General features: G+C 40.9%; 1 protein-coding gene and 1 non-coding gene across 6 annotated transcripts in view; both read right to left on the reverse strand.

Annotated features, from left to right (window-relative positions):
- The window catches only part of TRPM6 (transient receptor potential cation channel subfamily M member 6), a 146,985-nt gene that overhangs the window by 110,730 nt on the left and 16,599 nt on the right, over positions 1 to 19,656 (reverse strand). For 4 of the 5 annotated variants that reach the window (XR_010659516.1, XM_065908139.1, XM_065908138.1 and 1 more), the window contains one exon: positions 2,136 to 2,332. The exons of the other annotated variant lie outside the window; for it this stretch is intronic. Coding sequence is in view for 3 of the 4 variants with exons in the window: in XM_065908139.1 (XP_065764211.1) it covers positions 2,136 to 2,168 (33 nt within the window). In the remaining variant the exon portion in view is untranslated. The remainder of the gene's footprint in view (positions 1 to 2,135; positions 2,333 to 19,656) is intronic. 5 annotated transcript variants of the gene reach the window in all.
- LOC136148808 (U2 spliceosomal RNA) lies at positions 16,113 to 16,302 on the reverse strand. Its single transcript, XR_010659579.1, has one exon. It is a non-coding gene; the product is annotated as a U2 spliceosomal RNA (small nuclear RNA).

Here is a 19,656-nt window from a genome sequence, read left to right on the forward strand (position 1 = left end):
GAAAGATCTTGGGAGAGGATTTAGACAACTGGCAAAGAATGTGTAGCTAAATTAGTGGAAGCTCTACAGAAAATTCTGCAAACACACACAGAAAAACAATTCTAGGGGGAAACAATAGTAAGAAAAGGAAAGTAACCATGTAGTACATAATCCAGTTCTTAATAGTGGATAGGAAGGCATAGTAATGTTGACTGAACTAAATATTGACCTAAAAAAAAAAAAAAATATATATATATATATATATATATATATGTATATATATATATGAGTTAACTATATTCTGAAGAGAGATGGAAAAGAAAAGATGTTAGTGATAGGTGCAGGAACTTAGAAGAAAGCTAAATACTCATATTCCATTCTGGAAAGACAGTGCATAAAGACTAAACCTGAAAAATCAAGGAGTAATACAAGCATTATTTAGACATGAATAAGTACCAACTAGCTAAAAGAGATGACCATGATTGCTCTTTCTGAAAAGAAGAAAATGACACAAGTTCTGCTGTTTTTAGTAATGAACCTTATGTAATTATTTGTTTTTGAACTATGTGTATATACAACTTCAATCAAACCAAGGAGTAAAAAAGAGAAAAATCACAACTGAGACCCACATCAGAAAACCATACCTAACGAGAGGAGGGGGTCGCAGGGGGGTGGGGAAGGTGGGGTGGAATACCTAAGAAACAGATTCTTACAGCCAACCCAGGTGTCAGTCAAGCCAGAATATCCAACGCTTTATCAGTCATGGAAGAATCCAAAGCAAACGAAAAACAAAACACCAAAATTTTTATACAGGGAAAAAAGAAATTCAAGAACCAGTCCCCACTTTGGTAGTTAAAAATGAACCACCTTCTCCCTAAGGAACGAATGCTCAAAATCCTGTGCAAGGTATCCATACTCTTAGTGTTTTAAACCACTACCCTGGGCTCCAATCCTAACTATTCTCCTCCCTCAACTTCATTTTCCTCACCTATAAACCGGTGTGGAGGGAGTGGGTGGGTGGTGATGTTTAGATCTTACAAGATTATTGTCTGGGTGAAATAATAACAATCAAACTTCTGTAATCCAATCAATGCTATTCGAAATGTGATTTCATTATATAGCATCTCATTTAATGTTCAAATTACAATCTTCATCGCATTTTCGAAATGGGGAAGCCGAAGTACAGAGGTTCAGTAACTTGTTCAGTATCGAGGATGCGCTACTAAAAACCAAACTATGCCGAAATGCAAGAATAAAACGTGCACAATAAACCATACTACTTCACACGTGTGCCAGCCCAGACAAAACAGGTAGGTGATAGCCAGTTCGAGGTCTGGCCGCCTTACAAGAGACCAAGGCATGACCAGGGTGTCCACTCCTGCCCCCAATTCCCCAAGCTCCTTCAAGGCTCCCCAGCAGACGGGGGCGCCCTCCCTTTCCCCACCCCCAACCAAAAAAAAAAAAAAAAAACTTCCCATCGCACTTCGGATGGGAGTCGGGAGGAGCCAGCGCGCTGCTCTCGCTGCAAGCTCCGGCGGTGGGAGGTAGAGGATGGAGCGGAGCCCCGGGAGGGGACCCCGGGAGGGTGTCTGGGCGGCGGTGTTTACCTTGACCTGCACTCTCATCGCTCCGGGACTCGGGGACCCGTAAGGGTGCAGGCAGGGGCCTGGGCACTTCTCCCGCCGCCTCCCGGAGCCGCGACGCCCGGCTTCTCCAGGTCTGCGCCCCCCAGACGTGCCTCTCCGCTCCGAACCGAGCCTTCTCTCCTCCCGGGGCCGGCTCACGCCACGTCCGGTCTCCTCCGCCGCCCGCCCGGAGTGGAACCAGAGAACTGCCTCCTCTCCCGGGACGGGCTCCCCACCGCCCTAAGCGGACCCCCAGCCCCGTTAGGTTTCCGCTCTGATACCACCTCCGCGCTGGCCCCATTCCAGCTCCCGGAACCCGGGCTGTGGGGCGTGCACTCAAGTGTCCTACGGTAGCGAACCCTCAAATATGATAATCGGCTCCGGGTGGAGAGCAGATATTTCGTAAGTCCCATCTATTCTAGATTCTACTTAAATAAGCATGGCCGGCCCCACCTACAAAGCACCCAGGGCCCTGGGCTCAAGTCTGGTAAAGTCGCCGAAGACAGCCCGCCGACCGGCAGCCCGGCTTACCTGTAAGCGCTGCGCCGCGGAAGGAGCGTTCATCCTGGACTTGCCGGCCCCGCTACCAAAGCCTTATCTGAGCTTCTGACTTGTGGAGTCAGAGCTGAGCTCCACCTCCACACGCTGCCTTTTACAGTCCTATAGATTGGTCACAATACCTTTTGGCCTCAGTTACCTCCAATGTAGAAAGGTGATTCCCACCTTACCTGGACCAAGGAGTCCAGGGAGGGTCAGATGAGATTTTCATCATCACCACAGATATATCTAATTGTATATTTAATTGTGTTGGTCTTGTTCAGCCAGGTGTTGGGAGGACGCGGGGGCGGGGGGTAACCTAACAAGCAGTCTTTTACTATCTGGGAGTTGCTGGGTGTTAGGTGACCCCTCTGGGCCTGGGTTGGTTTGTTTATCTACACAGTGGGAACGATGGTGAATAAACCCCTTTCCTCAGAGGCTATTCTGAAATCCAGAAGATACAATCAAAAGCTTTGTGATTTCTGTATTTTCGGTGGGTTCCCCTGGTTAGGCAGGCTTTTTAAGGCTGCTGTCAGTTACTGTGGGTGAATCCCAGTATGCTGGCAGGGATGAGGCTCACTCATTACAAGTGTAGTTAACAATGGTAGCTATTCATCCTTAACTGACTTCAAATTAGTCCATTCTGAATTTCTGCCCAGTGTGCTCACATTTGCACTTTTTTTTTCCACTCATTTTTTTCTTCGTTTTTTCCTTCTTGTTGGCCCCACCAGGCAGCATGCATACACGCTTGCTAGGTCGCTTCAGTCATGTGACCCTATGGACTGTAGCCGGCCAGGCTCGTCTGTCCATGGGATTCTCCAGGCAGGAATACTGGAGTGGGTTGCCATGTTTATATGCGATCTTAATTCCCCCACCCAGGGATGAACCTGCACTCCCTGCCATGGAAGAGCAAAGTCTTAACTGCCAGACTGCAGATGGAAGTCCCTTCTCTCATTTCTCAATGTGGTTTTAATTTTTCTTTGTTAGAAAACTTGAACATCTCATTTGCGTATTAACATTTTGTTGTTGTTTGTTTTCTATTAGCACATTTACTCTCTTTCTCCTTGACCCAGTTCCCTCAAAATTTTAATGTGAGCAGTTAACGGATTCAGGAGCCCCCCTAAGGCATGTAAGCACCTCTTGGTTGATATTTCTCCTCTGTTAGGTCTGTCTCAGCACTAGAGACTGGGAGCTCTCAAATATCTGCAGACCCACAAGAAAACTAAACATTTGGAACTCAAGAGTCTTAAGAGTTTTGGTGCACTGTAATTAACATATAATTTAAGCTCTTTGGTAAATTTACATATCAGGATAGTCACATATTCTTTTCAGATCAAGCCTCAAGGCAGAGTCTAAAATATCAGGACAATTTTAGGGCTTAAAACATCTGATGTGCTAGTACAAGATGCCTTTGGTCTTCAAGCTGTAACAGAAACAACTGAGGCATTTGTTAAAAGTGCAGATTCCCAGGCCCCACCCAGGCCACCTAAACCATCTATATAGCAATTTCTGGGGTGGGGCCCAGGAATCTGTATCTTTCACAAGCAGCTCACTCAACTTCAAACTTGTCTAAAAAAAAAAATCTCCTGGCCACAAGTACACCTTTGCCTAGTGGAAAGCAATGAAATTTAAACTTTAGGATGTTCACTAGTAGTTTAGGGTGGTTTAATTCAGGCCAACAAATATTTCCTGAACACAGACTGCTGGTCAGACATCCTGCTGGGTGCTGGGAAAACAAAGATGAATAAGACATTGTCCAGTCCTCAAGGAGCTTGGGTTTGTGGGGAGGAGGAACAATTAAAAGTGAAACAGTACCTGGGTCACCACTGGTGACACTCATCAACACACACAGCTTTATTTTCTCATTTGTTGTCCTTTCCTAATCCTTTTCTTCCTCTTCCCTTTCTTTTCTCCTTTGTTTTCTTCTTTATCAGATCTCTGTTTTTACCCTGAACATTGTAAATGTTTTATCCCTGATCTCACATGGCTTTAAGGCACCAACTTTTAAAGTCAGGCTAGTGATTTCAAAATGAAGGGAAACAGCCGATTTTTCAACAGAGAAAAATGAGTATGACAACACTTTTTTATATATGTAAAAATGTTTTTGTTTGGTTTTGGCCATGTTGCGCAGCTTGTGAGGTCTTAGTTCTCTGACCAGGGATTGAAGTGGTGCTCCTCACAATGAAAGCACAGAATTCTAACCACTGGACCACCAGGGAATTCCCTATGTGAATTTCCCTACGTGAAAATCTTAATGAGTCCCAGTTATTGGGGACTACTAAGAAGTAGGTTCTAAAATATGCATTCTTCTCCTAAAGAAAATTTTACAAGCTTGGATTTGGTTCATTTTCCTTTATTTGGATAAATAACTCTCTTTGCACCAAGAAGAAAGAGCACCATGAGAAACTCTTACCCAAAGAATCATAGTGTATCTCCTGTTCATGATTTTCACTTTGGGGAGCCACCACTACTTTCCTTTCAGAAGCATAAAAGAAACAAAATAAATGCAGTAGCATTCTGAAGTGGGTAATGGAAATGATGATAAATCTAGAGGGCATTTCACAGTGGGAGAAGTTTGAAGGTATGGGTTATTAATTTAAAGAAAGGTGGGGGCTTCCCAGGTAGTGCCAGTGGTAAAGAGCCCAGCTGCCAAATGCCGGAGACTTTACAGTATGCTTAGTAGTTCATCTGTGTCTGACTCTTGCAACCCCATAGACTGTACCCTGCCAGGCTCCTCTGTCCATGGGATTCTCCAGGCAAGAATACTGGAGTGGGTTGCCATTTTCTTCTCCAGGGGATCTTCCTGACCCAGGAATGAAACTCAGGTCTCCTGCATTGCAGGCAGACTCTTTTACTGATTGAGCTACAAGGGAAGACTTTAGAGACACAGGTTTAATCCCTGAGTCAGGAAGATCCCCGGGAGGAGGGCATGGCAACCCACTCCAGTATTCTTGCCAGGAGAATCCCATGGGCAGAGGACTTGGCGGGCTACAGTCCATAGGGTCAGAAAAAGTCAGACACGACCGAAGCACAGTATTAGCACATGCTTCCAGTGAGGAAGGATAAAATCCAGACCTCCAATTCATTCTTATGTGACTGTTTCTGTTTTCAAACCTTCCCATTCAAACCAAAGGTGCTAAGTTTGAATTCCATCCATTTATTCTCCTAAACAGCTACAAATCAAATTTCCTTTTGAAAGGTAGCAATATATTTTCTTATGCCTACTGAATAAATGTTTTTCTTATTCAGTGCTTCTGTGGGAGTATGCTCCCAATTTGTTTTTCTGCTATGAAAATGAATCACTTATCCTGTCACATAAACAAAGATTAAAATATTCATGGTTGGGCACTGCTTATAATAGCCAGGACACGAAAGCAACCTAGATGCCCATCAGCAGATGAATGGATAAGAGAGCTGTGGTACATATACACAAAGGAATATTACTCAGCCACTAAAAAGAATGCATTTGAATCAGTTCTAATGAGGTGGATGAAACTGGAGCCCATTATACAGAGTGAAGTAAGTCAGAAAGAAAAACACCAATACAGTATACTAACGCATATATATGGAATTTAGAAAGATGGTAACGATAACCCTGTATGCGAGACAGCAAAAGAGACACAGATGTGTTGAACAGTCTTTTGAACTCTGTGGGAGAGGACGAGGGGGGGGATGATTTGGGAGAATGGCATTGAAACGTACATTATCATATGTGAAACGAATCGCCAGTCCAGGTTCGATGCATGAGACAGGGTGCTCGGGACTGGTGCACTGCGATGACCCAGAGGGATGGGATGGGGAGGCAGGTGGGAGGGGGGTTCAGGATGGGGAACCCATGTACACAGATGGAGGAGTCAAGTCAATGTATGGCAAAACCAATACAATATTGTAAAGTAAAATTAATTAATTAATTAAAAAAATATTCATGATTGGCCAGGGGAGAAACAGGAACCCTCAGATACTTTTGGTAAGAGTTTAAAATGATACCCTTTTTGAAGGCATGTTAGAGATCTGGGGGCTTCCCTGGTGGCTCAGTTGGTAAAGAATTCGCCTCCAATGTGGGAGACCTGGTTTGATCCCTCAGTTGAGAAGATCCCCTGGAGAAGGGAAAGGCTATCCACTCCAGTATTCTGGCCTGGAGAATTCCATGGACTGTATAGTCCACGGGGTCGCAAAGAGTCAGACACGACTGAGCAACTATCACTTCACTAGAGAGATGTGGATTCAAGGCATAACCTTTTCCATCACAATTCAGTCTTAGAACTTTGTATTTCAGAAACGCACTAAGATATGTGTATAAGGATATACACAGTAGCACCCTTTGTAATGAAGAGAGATTGCCAATAATCCAAATAGCCATCAGTGGGTGCTAAAATAAACTGTGATGTGTCCATACCGTAAAACACCATGCAGCTTTTAAAAGAATGAGTTAGATCTACATGAACAGATATGGAAAGAGAAAATAGCAACTAGTAAAGGTAAGTATGTTTCTGTTTTTTTTTTTAATGTATATGTGTAAGTTGGAATATTCACAGGAAAGTCCTATAAGAATATATGCCAAACTGTTAACAAGAAAAGACATGCTTCTTCTGAAATACTATTTGCTGCTTATCTGAAATTCAAATTTAACTGGGTGTCTTATCACACAAGATTGTTATACAAGCCTACTCTGGTGGCTTCTTATAGCTGTGGGTGCTGTTTAAAAGTGTGTACTGCAAACATTGACACCAAGCCCAAACTCCTTTGGAACTGTCTTCTCATGCAACATTGAATGATTCTTAAAGGGAAGAAAAGAGGAAGATGAAGACTGACTGTAACAAAATGCCAGGCACCCTGAGAGGCAGCATCATTTGCAGCTTCTTAAAGACAAACACAACTGATTCTATAGCTGATTTACTAACCATATATTCCTCTCAGCCCAGCAGCATACTTTTTTGCAAGGTAATTTTGCAATAGCCCTCCCATGCAGCGGCCTAATCTCTTCTCCACCCCATGAGTCTGAGCTAGACTTGTGGCCAATAAAATGTGGCCACAGTGGTTTAAGTTCCTGACCTAGGCCTCCAGTGGCCCTGCAGCTTCAGGTTTCACCCTGTCATAATACTGCCCTGAGACCACCATCCTGGAAGAAAAATCACGTGGAGAAACCAGCCAACCGTCAGCATCGTGAGAAATAATGAACTGATGGTATTTTAAGCCACTAAACCTGGGGGTTGTGTGTTGTGCCACAGTAGATAACTCAGTTTCTTTCCACATCGTTTTCCTAATTTTGTTCTGCACAAAATCTCTGGTGAGGCTTCACTGAGGGTCAGAAATCTTCATCATGAATGTCACCAGTCTCACAGCTAGTTAGGTGTGAAGCCAACAAAAATTTGAAAACAGAGGTATGTGACTGTAAAGGTCCATTGTTTTCTCTACACACACCTTGAATGTAACAAGCATTCATTAAAAATTTAGTTGGATGACTGTTTGAATCAGAACTTGGTTTTTATTACTTATATATATCAGAATTAAGAATATATTTATTCAACAAGAAATGTCTGCTAGTAAGAAATTTTTTTATGGGGCTTCCCTGATTGCTCAGTGTATAAAGAATCTGACTACAATGCAGGAGACATAGGAAACAGGAGTTCGATCCCAGGGTCAGGAAGTACCCCTGGAGGAGGAAATGGCAACCCATTTCAATATTCTTGCCTGGGAAATCCCATGAACAGAGGAGCCTGGTGGACTCCAGTCCATGGGGTCACAAGAGTCTGATACGACCTAGCAACTAAACCACCACCAGGAGATTTTTAAACCTTAGCCCTCTTCTCTTGATTAAATTGCTTGAAAGGAAACAGTATTCAGCCTATTATGTTCTCCCTAAAAGGTGAACCACTAGTAGTTTAAGGAATTGTGTTTTTCCATTTCAGGTGAGAAACTAAGAGACTGAAAAAATAAATAACCAGAAGGAACCAACTAATTAAATCTTCCATACCTAACTCAATTATCTAGTATTGCCTTTTTTTTCTTCTTAACTCTTTATTTTATCTTTTATTTATTTATTTTTTGGCCACAAGCGGAAATTCCCCCAACCAGGTATCAAATTCCCCCAACCAGGTATCAAACTCATGCTCCTTGCAACAGAAGCACAGAGTCCTCCAGGGAAGTCCAGTTTTTTTATGTTTAAAAGAGTACGGTAAAGCCTCACAGAAAGCTGCAAAACTCTTTTATAGAGTTCCTTCAACTAAAATGAAAGTCTTTTAAGTATTTTAAATTATATATTTCCTCCTGAAATATTCTTTAGATTTTCAGTGTATGCCATGAAAAAAGAAGGGAAGAAATTACTCCTAATTAGTAATAAGCTGGCACTTACTGTGGGCTAGGCTCTTAGATATATGCCTTATTTTTATTTAATACATTATTAACTACCATTTTATACAATAACTGAGATTCTGAAAACTTCAAACTTGTCCAGAGTCATAGACTGAATAAGTGGCAGAGCTGCAGTTCCAGTTTGACTGGAACTGCAAGGCCCATGGTGTTTCCATCCTATGAGTTTCTATCCACAATAATCTTAACTTCATTTGTGATTACAATCTGCACACTTCCAGTACTGATTAAATATTTCTATTACACCTTTCTCTAAACAAACTGCATGTGATTTACTTGATGATAAAGATGCTCACACAAACAAAAAAATTTTAATAAGAAAAGATGCCCAAGCATTTCTGTAATATCCTTGAGGGTCTAATAATTCAAATTTCTTTAAGATGGGTCATTATGTTCAGATATTAAATTCAGAATTGCTACAGTCCAACCACACAATTTAGTCATCTTAGACTCTGGTAAAATAGAAATTATTTTACTAACCTAAGAACAAAATGCTGTCATAAAAGCTTTCCTAATCCTTTGACCCAGAAATATCACATCTCTTGCCCCTCAAAGCCCTAATATGATGCACATTCACATAATTAGATATTTATATCAAAATTAAATAACATAATACATTAGAAAGTTATGAAGTCTATTATTTGACAAGTAATTAAGTGAACTATTAGATGGGCAATTATGTAACTGTTTAAAAAATGCTAACAATGAAAAGTATGCAAAACCAAAAAGGGAGCTAGAACATCCGTGTGTACTGTATGAGTACAACTGTGTCAAAAACTGACTTCGCAACTAAACCACCACGTCAGAAACCACGTAGAAAAAATTAGAAAGAAATGACTTTTCATTTTTCCAAGTATTCTGTTACCTCAGCTGGTAAAGAATCCACCTGCAAAGCAGGAGACCTGGGTTCAGTCCCTGGGTTGGGAAAATCCCCTGGAGGAGGGCATGGCAACCCACTCCAGTATTCTTGCCTGAAGAATTCCCATGGACAGAGAGAGGAGCCTGGCGGACTGCAGTCCATGGGGCCTCAAAGGGTGGGACACGACTGAGCGACTAAGCACACAGCACAAGTATTCTGTAATGAGGCCTTATTTAAAAAAAAAAAAATTATTAATTTAAAATGAACATCTTAAATATCTTGGAATGATTTACAGGATTAGTGTACAAGAAATTCCTATATTTTTGTGGTGGCAGTTTAGTCGCTAAGTTATGTCCAACTCTTGTGACCCCATGGACTGGAGCCCGCCAGGCTCCTTTGTCCATGGGAATCCCAGGCAAGAATACTGGAGTGGGTTGCCCTTTTATTCTCCAGGGGAATCGTCCCAACTCAGAGATCAAACCCGAGTATCCTGATTGGAGGCAGTCTTATGCATTGCAGGAAGATTCTTTACCACTGAGCCACCAAGGAGCCCTATTATACTTTTACTGATTGTTTATTCTTCCTGACTTAATAAAACATGCATTTCACTCACTTCCCAGGCCCCTTGAGCCCACAAGTTATGTACCAAGGCTATATTTTTTTTAATGTTTAAAGATTTGTGTATTATATTGACTCAACTGGTACTTCCTTTTTTTTCAAGCTTAGTACTTCCTGTCCCTAAAACATGTTGAACTAACTCAGGATTATTTCTCCACAGAGTTCAGAATTCATCATATTTATTATTTTAGTAATCATAAAATCCATGTAGAGATGGGTAAAGGAAAAAATAGCTTTAATTTCATAAGTGAAGAGTCAGATCTCAAAGTAGAGAATTATCAACCAATGTGATAAAAATTGACCAGCCTATTTGTGGCACCTCCCAAACGTGGCATCCCATAGTTCCACCTGCTCTAGTCAACTGCCACTTGAACATCCTTCTGCCATCAGTGGCCAGTCTTTATTGCCCAATGGAAAGAGGAATTGTGGAACACTAATAATCCCCCCAGACTTTCTATTTTTCTAGTCATCCTCCATTCTGTTTATTCTCCCTACCTATCTTACCTTATTAAAGCCTATGTAGAATTGCCTCCTGATCATGATGTATATAAGATGGTACCCACTAGCCATCCAGACGTAACATCTCTTTGACTGTGGTGCTCTCGTCAAGTTTCTACCATTCTTTCTGTTGCTAGTTGAATCATGCCCCTCTCCAACAAAGATATACTGGTGTACTACTACCCAGTATTGCAGAATGTGACCTAATTTGGAGTTAGGATCTTTATAGAGGTAATCAGGATAAATGAGGTCATTAGGATGGACTCTAAGATAATATGGCTAGTGTCCTTATAAAATTGGGAAATTTGGACACAAGAGACATGCATAGAGGGGAGATGATGTCAAGATATAGAAAAAAGACAATCTTTTTACACTACAGAGAGAGGCCTGGAACAGATCTTTCCCTCACAGTCTTCAGGAGGAATTGACCCTGCTAACACCTTGATTCTGGATGTTTAACTTCCAGATCTGCAAGACAATAAAATTTCCATTGTTTGAATCATCCATTTATGGCAGTGCTAGCAAACAAATACACTTCCCTACCATTTAGATTCATGGAAGTTCTCCTAAATCACTTTTTTTTTTTTAACAAGGGGCATCATAACTTCCTGTTGGCCTAAAATAATCTAATATTACACTTCTTGAATAGGCATAAATGTTAGTAGCACCTCTTTTATTCATAAAAGTGCCCACGTTTATGTAGTCATCCTACTGCTTGTGCCACCCACAGTCCTTCCTATACTCTACTTCTATTCAGCCAGGAGGTTCCTCACAATCACTCTAGTGTCTCTGACTATTACAGACCTCCTTGGTACAATGACAAATGGGATATTCATTTAAAAGCCTTCATCAATTTTTGTTTTGTTTTGACTAGATTGTACATCCTGTAAAGATAGGAACTGCTTCTTTCTCATTTTTGCATCACCTAGCATTTACATGGTCCATCATGCAAGAAATGTTTATACAACCAAATTAAACTGAGGTAGGAACTTTATTATCCTTACTAAAGTGTCATATTTGCTCCAGATTAGCCTCTCTTAAAGTTATCAAGAAACAGATTCAAATTGCTAAGTATCTCTATTTTATTGGACTGAGAAATTCTCATTTCTTTTTAAAAAACATGAAGAATAAGCAAGTTAAAGCATTTTAGCTTTTTATGGCATTAGTATGCTTAGGTCAGCATGATTGTATCTATAGGGAGAAGCCAAATATATTGAACATGTATATTATGTTCCCATAAAATAATCTATAAAATAATAGCATAATGGAAATCAAAATTGTAACAGCAGGTGATTACTGCAAGTAATGCAATCATCATTGAGATAAGGAGAGATTAGAAGACAGATACTTTCATGTGGACTAGTGGACCATATTTAAAGGGCATGGCATAAGTATTTATAGATTTCAAGTCCCATTTGGGACAGCATAGAGAGGATTCAGGAAGCCCAAATGCTGCTCTTTGATGCTCTGTGCAGAAATGGAAAAGGATCTGTGAACATGATCATAGGAACATCATTAGTATCAGGAAAACAAAAGTATTTCAGGAAGATATTACTAAGAGATATCTAGACACTTTACTCGATCTTCTTTCTCCTCTCTTGAGGATGAGCACTTACTGATAGCAGATTTAGTTCAACGTGCCTTAAGGGAAGTGGAAAATTTTCAGTATAACTTCTTCCAGAATGGTGATGTAAACCCAGGACTTAAAGCACTTATGGCTCAGTAGTAATCAGACTCCTTTCTTGACTCTGGCAGGATGTTGCCCAATGGTGTCAATGGTGGCTTCATATTTCATTGCAGGAACCAAGGAAGAGGTAGCATCTGTCCTTTTTCAGAGTAAACTTCTCCTCTGTAAAGTTCTGAATTGTGTATGTGCCTGTGCCTACTCAGAAGGTACATGTTACCGTACCTGGAAACCATCTCACCTCCACCACGTGGAGTGTATTCTACCTCCACATGGTGGTAGAATGCTCTATATTTTACCTCCTCTCCTGCTAAGCATATTGGGAACTGCTTCAAAAAACCTGCATGCACCTCTTTCATTCCAGAGTACTCTCATTTTTCTGGCTATAAAAGCAATGCATCCCAGTTGTAGAGAATTTGGAGAATTCAGAAAGATACAAGAAAGACAGAGAAAGTGGGGATGAGGGAGAAAGAGAGAGAATATGAAGAATGAATTACTGGTGATTCTGCCTGTCAGAGACAACAAATATATTATTCTGGCATATTTTCGTTAAGAAGGCCTCTTCAATATTCCTCTGCTTAGTTCTCTTAATAGCTCCATTATCTGCACTTCCTCTGTCATCTTTTTAGAACTGATAGTTTAGCTGGTGAATACTTAAATTGCTGCTGCTGCTGCTAAGTCACTTCAGTCGTGTCCAACTCTGTGTAACCCCGTAGATGGCAGCCCACCAGGCTCCTCTGTCCCTGGGATTCTCCAGGCAAGAACATTGGAGTGGGTTGCCATTTCCCTCTCCAGTGCATGAAAGTGAAAAGTGAAAGTGAAGTCGCTCAGTCGTGTCCGACTCTTTGCGATTCCATAGACTGTAGCCTACCAGGCTCCTCTGTCCATGGGATTTTCCAGGCAAAAGTACTGGAGTGGGTTGCCATTTCCTTCTCTATACTTAAATTAGGAAAGATTTTCTTTTGTGTAATTAAAAGCATATTAAAAAGGGGGCTTTTCCTTTAATATTACTCACTGTATGCAGTGGGGGGTTTGTAGCAACAGAACTATGAAGAATAGGAGCCCATCTGACATAACAGAATCCTGCTCCCTAACTCTCAGAAACCACACCACTACCACCATGTACAGCAATGATCAGAATTGTTCTGTATACATATTAGTTACATTTTGAGTAACACAGGCCCAGAGATAGGCCAGGGAACCTGTAACTCATGTACCTCTGTTGCCATGAGAAAATCTGTTCCAGGTTCCAAACTGCTTATTTACAAACTAGCCTACAGACAACAAATTATTTCTAGGAGGGAGATTGCCTATGTTTGGATCACTGGAATAAGAGAACAGGAGTGACAGATAAATGGGTAAACAAGATATACATATACACAGTGGAATACTACCTGGCCATAAAAATAATGAAATAATGCCACTTGCAGTAATATGAATGTAACTAAAAGGTTATCATACTAAGTGAAGTAAGTAGAAAGAGAAAAACAAATACCATATGATATCACTTATATGTGGAATCTAAAATATAACACAGATGAACTTATCTATGAAGTAAAAACAGAATTATGGACACAGAGAACAGACTGGTGGTTGCCGAGGGGGTGGGGGAGGGGGAGGGATGGAGTGGGAGGATGGGGGTAGCAGATGTAAGTTTTTACATACAGAATGGATAAACAATAAGGTCCTACTGCATAGCACAGACATCTAAATTCAATCCTATGATAGACTGTAATGGAAAAGAATATTTTTAAAAGAGTACAGATATATATTTATGTACACACACACACATATGTATGTATGGATAATTGAATCATGACTTAGCGACTGAACAACAACAACATAACTGAATCACTTTGCTGTTCGGCAGTAATTAACACACATTGTAAACCAACTATGGGGGTTTAGTCGCTAAAAGAAAGCAAAAGTGAAGTCGCTCAGTCATGTCCGACTCTTTACGGCCCTGTGGACTGTAGCCTACCAGGCTCCTCCATCCATGGGATTCTCCAGGCATGGATATTGGAGTGGGTTGCCATTTCCTTCTCCAGGGGATCTTCCCGACCCAGGGATCGAACCCAGGTCTCCCACCTCGCAGGGGATCATCCCGACCCAGGGATCGAACCCAGGTCTCCCGCATTGGAGGCAGACGCTTTAACCTCGGAGCCACCAGGGAAGACTGGTTCAGTCACTAAGTCGTGTCCAAATCTTTCGACCCTATGGATAGAGGAGTCTGACAGGCTACAGTCCATGGGAGTCTCTAAGCAAGAATACTGGAGTGGGTTGCCGTTTCCTTCTCCAAAAATCAACTATACTTCAATTTAAAAAGAGAGAGAGAGAACAGGAGTATGTGCTTGGGTAAAATTTGTGAAGAGGCGGTTACAAGTCAACCCCCAGTGAGGAAGCAGTGTGGTTCATTTACTTAGGGAATGCCTAAGAGTTGGAAGAACAAGAAACAGGACAGTTTTTCAAAATAAATGCCCTGTGAGGTTTTGCTTATCTCTAGTCTTTTCTCATTCCTCTTCTCGGTCTATTGAACTTGTTTATCAAAACTTAGCTCCATGGAAGTATATACATATAAAACTGGTGAAATCTGGAAAAGAGCTGCAGGTTGTTCCAATGTCAGTATGCCAGTGTGGGTACTGTACCCAAGTTACCTAAGATGTTACTATCGGGGAAAATTGGGGGAATGGTACATGGGACCTCTCTGTATTATTTGTTTCTACTTCCGTGAGCCTGTAATTATTTCAAAAGGAAAAGAAAAAACTCAGCTCCAGAGCTTGCTGCAGCAGTCTTGCCTGACAATCAGAGTCACATCACCTTCCAACTGCTTAGCCTTATTGTCCCTTCCAATTATCTCCATACTGCATCTTGCCCACTTTCTAATTATCTGTGCCATCCCACTTAGTAAACATGTATATTTACATGTATACTGCATATGTTTATATATGTTTACATGCATTGAGACAAACATGAGGTATATATAATACATCTTGTTCATCTTGAACCTAGTGAACAAATACAATTCATATGGGCATATATTGTGAATCCCTGCAAGACTGTAAGTTCTGGGTTTGTACTTCCTTTCTTCATGTCCCCACGGTAGCCCACTGTTAACTGCATGGTAGGTGCTCAATAAAGACTACCTAAGTGAATGAAAATCCAGTAAATATTAAGGGGAAAAAAATAGCTAACACTTGACTAAGTTTATATGCAAAACAGAAAGAGACACAGAAGTACAGAACAGACTTTTGAACTCTGTGGGAGAAGGTGAGGGTGGGATGTTTCGAAAGAACAGCGTGTATATTATCTGTGGTGAAACAGACCACCAGCCCAGGTGGGATGCATGAGTCAAGTGCTCGGGCCTGGTGCACTGGGAAGACCCTGAGGAGTCGGGTGGAGAGGGAGGTGGGAGGGGGGATCGGGATGGGGAATATGTGTAACTCTATGGCTGATTCATATCAATGTATGACAAAACCCCCCCCCAAAAAAAATAAATAAATAATAAAAACAAAACAATATAATTTGGTGCCCAGGAAAACATTTACTGGTTCAAGATTAGAGTTTAAAGGCTGTAGAAGCCTGTACATCTGCCTCCTTTAATCTTGGTTATCACCATAAACAGGCAGCTATCAGCTTAAAAGCACAAAGGTTAATCCCAGGTGTGTTGTTTTTAGCACTTGGCCATAAAATCTGAGTTCATTGAGGGAAATGCTGAAGAAACACTTTGCTAACTCCAGTATCCACCCCTCCCTCAGTAATCTTGTCTGAATAAAAGGGTGAACAGGTTTGCTTGAGAAGTTGGATGAAAAAAACAGGTAAATTTTAAACTTCATGAAAAATAGGTACCTTCAAAATCTATATGAATGGTAGATACCTCCACATTAAGAAATTAGAAACGTATCTGCTGATCTAATGAAGTATATTCTCCCCCCCCCCCCCCGAAGGGGGGTGCACTGTTCCTGGAAGTACTGCAATACCAGGTCAATGCGTGGAGTGGACGGAGCAAGCTCCTATTCCAACTCCTAGTTCCAAAATTCATTTAATATATTGTCCTCGGATAGAGGACGTATCAGATATTAAACTGATAAGAACAGATACTACACTTGATCTTAGCCAAAAGGCTGAGAAGCGATAATGAAGTATATTCTTAGAAAAGTAACCTTCTGACTTAAACTGCTATTTGCAGGTTAAAATACATGGATTGTAGCCTAAAAATAGGAACTGACCCTTTGAACGACATTCAACTGTGTGGGTTCACTTATTGTTGTTGCTATTTACTTGTAACAGCAAGGGGTTTCCCTTGTGGCTCAGCCTGTAAAGAATCCACCTGCAATGTGAGAGACCTGGGTTTGATCCCTGGGCTGGAAAGATCCCCTGGAGAAGGGAAAGGCTACCTACTCCAGTATTCTCGCCTGGAAAGTTCCATGGACTGTATAGTCCAAGGGGTTGCAAAGAGTCAGACACGAATGAGCGACTTTCACTTTCATTTAGTTGAAAAGTTGAATCGGAGTCTTTTTTGACTCCATGGACTGTAGCCCGCCAGGCTCCTCTCTTTGTGGGATTTCCTAGGCAAGAATACTGGAGAGATTGCCATTTCCTTCTCCATGGGATCTTCCTGACCCAGGGATCAAACTCAAGTCTCCTACATTGCAGGCAGATTCTTTACCACTGAACCACCCAGGAAGCCCCTGGTCTGGGGTGGACAGAGTGGGTAGGCTGTTCACATATAAATGAATATTTTTTGACAAATACAATGAAATTTTTAAAAATTATTTTTGACAGTTTCAAAAAATGTGCAGAAGAACTGCATGGTCTAAAAATATTGAAAAAAATTAAGAAAAAGGTATATGATGAATACATAAAACATATGTAGATGCTAATCTATTCCTACATAGGCATAAAGTAATAATATTTAATATAAATTAATAACATGTTAGTTTTCTTTACTGTTTTATAATGTTACTTTCAAAGAATAACATTACCATACAGTACGCTTCTCTCTTGTAACTGGAGAAACTGCGTATCAGCCCATTATCACAGGTAAGTGGTTTTTTAAAAAACAAAACAGTATTTCCAATACTGTATTATGAATAGGACTGTTACCCTGCATGCTGCAAAAATTTTATAATGATTTGTTCCTTCAGTTCAGTTGCTAAGTCATGTCCAACTCTTTGTGACCCCATGGACTGCAGCACGCCAGGCTGCCCTGTCCATCACCATCTCCCGGAGCCTGCTCAAACTCATGTGTGTAGGCTAGTCTACCATGAGGCAACCTTTTTGATTACACAAAGATAACATAAAGCAATCACATTGCTGCTTCTTTGGTATCAAAGCATGAATCATTTTATCTGTAAGTAAATATGAATTTTTTTCACATTATCTTTTTGTTTTTGATGTCTAGTATTAGTAACACCTACAGTGTCTTGTATCATATACAATACTGATGTGCCTGCTAAGTCGCTTCAGTGATGTCCGACTCTGTGACCCCATGGCCTATAGTCCATCAGGCTCCTCTGGACATGGGATTCTCCAGGCAAGAATACTGGAGTGGATTGCCATGCCCTCCTCCAGGGGATCTTCCCGACCCAGGGATTGAACCCAAATCTCATGTCTCCTGCACTGGCAGATGGGTCCTTTACCACTAGCGCCGCCTGGGAAGCTCAACTACTGAGCCCGTGCTCTAGAGACCAGCGTCGCAGTCTAGAGACTGCTGAATCCACACGCTCCAGCTATTGAAGCCCAGGTGCCTGGGAGCCTGTGCTCTGCAATGAGAAGCCACCACAATGAGAAGCCCGTGCACCGCAACTAGAGAGTAGCCCCCTCCTCACTGCAGCTAGAGAAAAGCCCTCACAGAAACCATGACCAGCCCAGCCAAAAAAAAAAAAAAGAGAGAGACACACACACACACATAATAGCATCCTGGCTATAAGAACCGGAGCAAACTTTAAAAAAAAAAAAAGTGAAATAAAGATCAGAATATGTGCATGGTATTCTAATTCTACCACTTATACTTTTAAATGAAAACAAATGTTATGCATATTTATACACATACGTGTGTGTGATTTTATATGCATGAGATCTCTGGATAGATACACAAGAAGCAGGTGACAACAGATACCTCTAGGGAAGAAAATTCAAGGACTAGCAGATGAGTTGGAAATACTGATTTTTTAACTACATAAAATCTTCCACTGTTTGAGTATTTTACCACATGAATGTATTATTTTCAGAGATGTTGTTTTTATCTTTTTATTGTAAAATAAAACACAGATAAAGAAAAACCACATGAAACAAATTAACATCTCAGTAAATTATTGACAGCAGGTCAAGAAATAAAACTTTCTAGCCACAAAGAAGCCTCTCCATGTGCCCCATATCTATCAGACTGTTCCCACCCCTTCCAAAAGTAACTATTATCTTGGCTTTTAGAATAGTCATTCACTTCCACTCTCCTGACTTTCATAACTTCCCTTCCCTTGCATTTCTTTATAATTTTATCAATCAAATGTGCATCCCTAGCTGCTAGAGTCTTGCCTATTTTTTAAAATATGGGTCTTTTATGTCTGGTACAGGTTTCTAAATTTTCTCTGCTGTGAGCTCATGGATTTAAGCATATCTAATGGGTTTCAGATTGTGGAAGCCAGAATCCAAGATGGCCCGCAGTGATCCCTGCCTTCCAGTGTTGACACCTTTATATGGTCCCCTCCCACACAGAAAGCGTTGCTCTGTTTAACCAATAAATTACAAGCATCCTCAGAGATATTGTGAGTCGAGTTCCAGAATAAAGAGAATATCGCAATAAAGCTAGTCACATGAGTTTTTTGGTTTACCCGTGCATATAAAAGTTATATTTATATTATACTGTAGTCTATTAAATATCATTGTCTTTTTTAAAAAGTAGATATCTTAATTTTAAAATACTTTACTGCTAAAAATTTCTAAACATTATCTGAATCTTTAGTGAGCCCTATAACTTTCGCTGGTGGAGGGTCTTGCCTCGATGTTGATGACTGCTGACTAATCAGGGCGGTGGTTGCTAAAGGTTGCGGTGGCTCTGGCCAGCCTAATCAATTTCTTATAAGACAACAATAAAGTTTGCTGCGCTGACTGACTCTTCCTCTCATGAATGATTTCTCTGTAGCATGCAATGATCTGAGATAGCCTTTTGCCACAGTAGAACTTCTTTAAAACTGAAGTCAGTCCTCTCAGAATCTGCCACTACTTTATCAACAAAATTTATGTAATATTCTAAATCCTTTGTCATTTCAACAATCTTCACAGCACCTTCACTAGGAGTAGATTGCATCTCAAGAAAGCAATTTCTTCACTCATCCATAATATGAAGCTCCTCATTCTTTAAAGTTTTATCATAAGATTATAACAATTCAGTTACATCTTCAGGCTCCATGCCTAATTCTAGTTCTCTTGATATTTCTACCACACCCACAGTTACTTCCTCCACTGAAATACCAAACCCCTTAAAATCA

Source organism: Muntiacus reevesi, chromosome 17, assembly GCF_963930625.1.
Source record: "Muntiacus reevesi chromosome 17, mMunRee1.1, whole genome shotgun sequence".
NCBI lineage: Eukaryota > Metazoa > Chordata > Mammalia > Artiodactyla > Cervidae > Muntiacus > Muntiacus reevesi.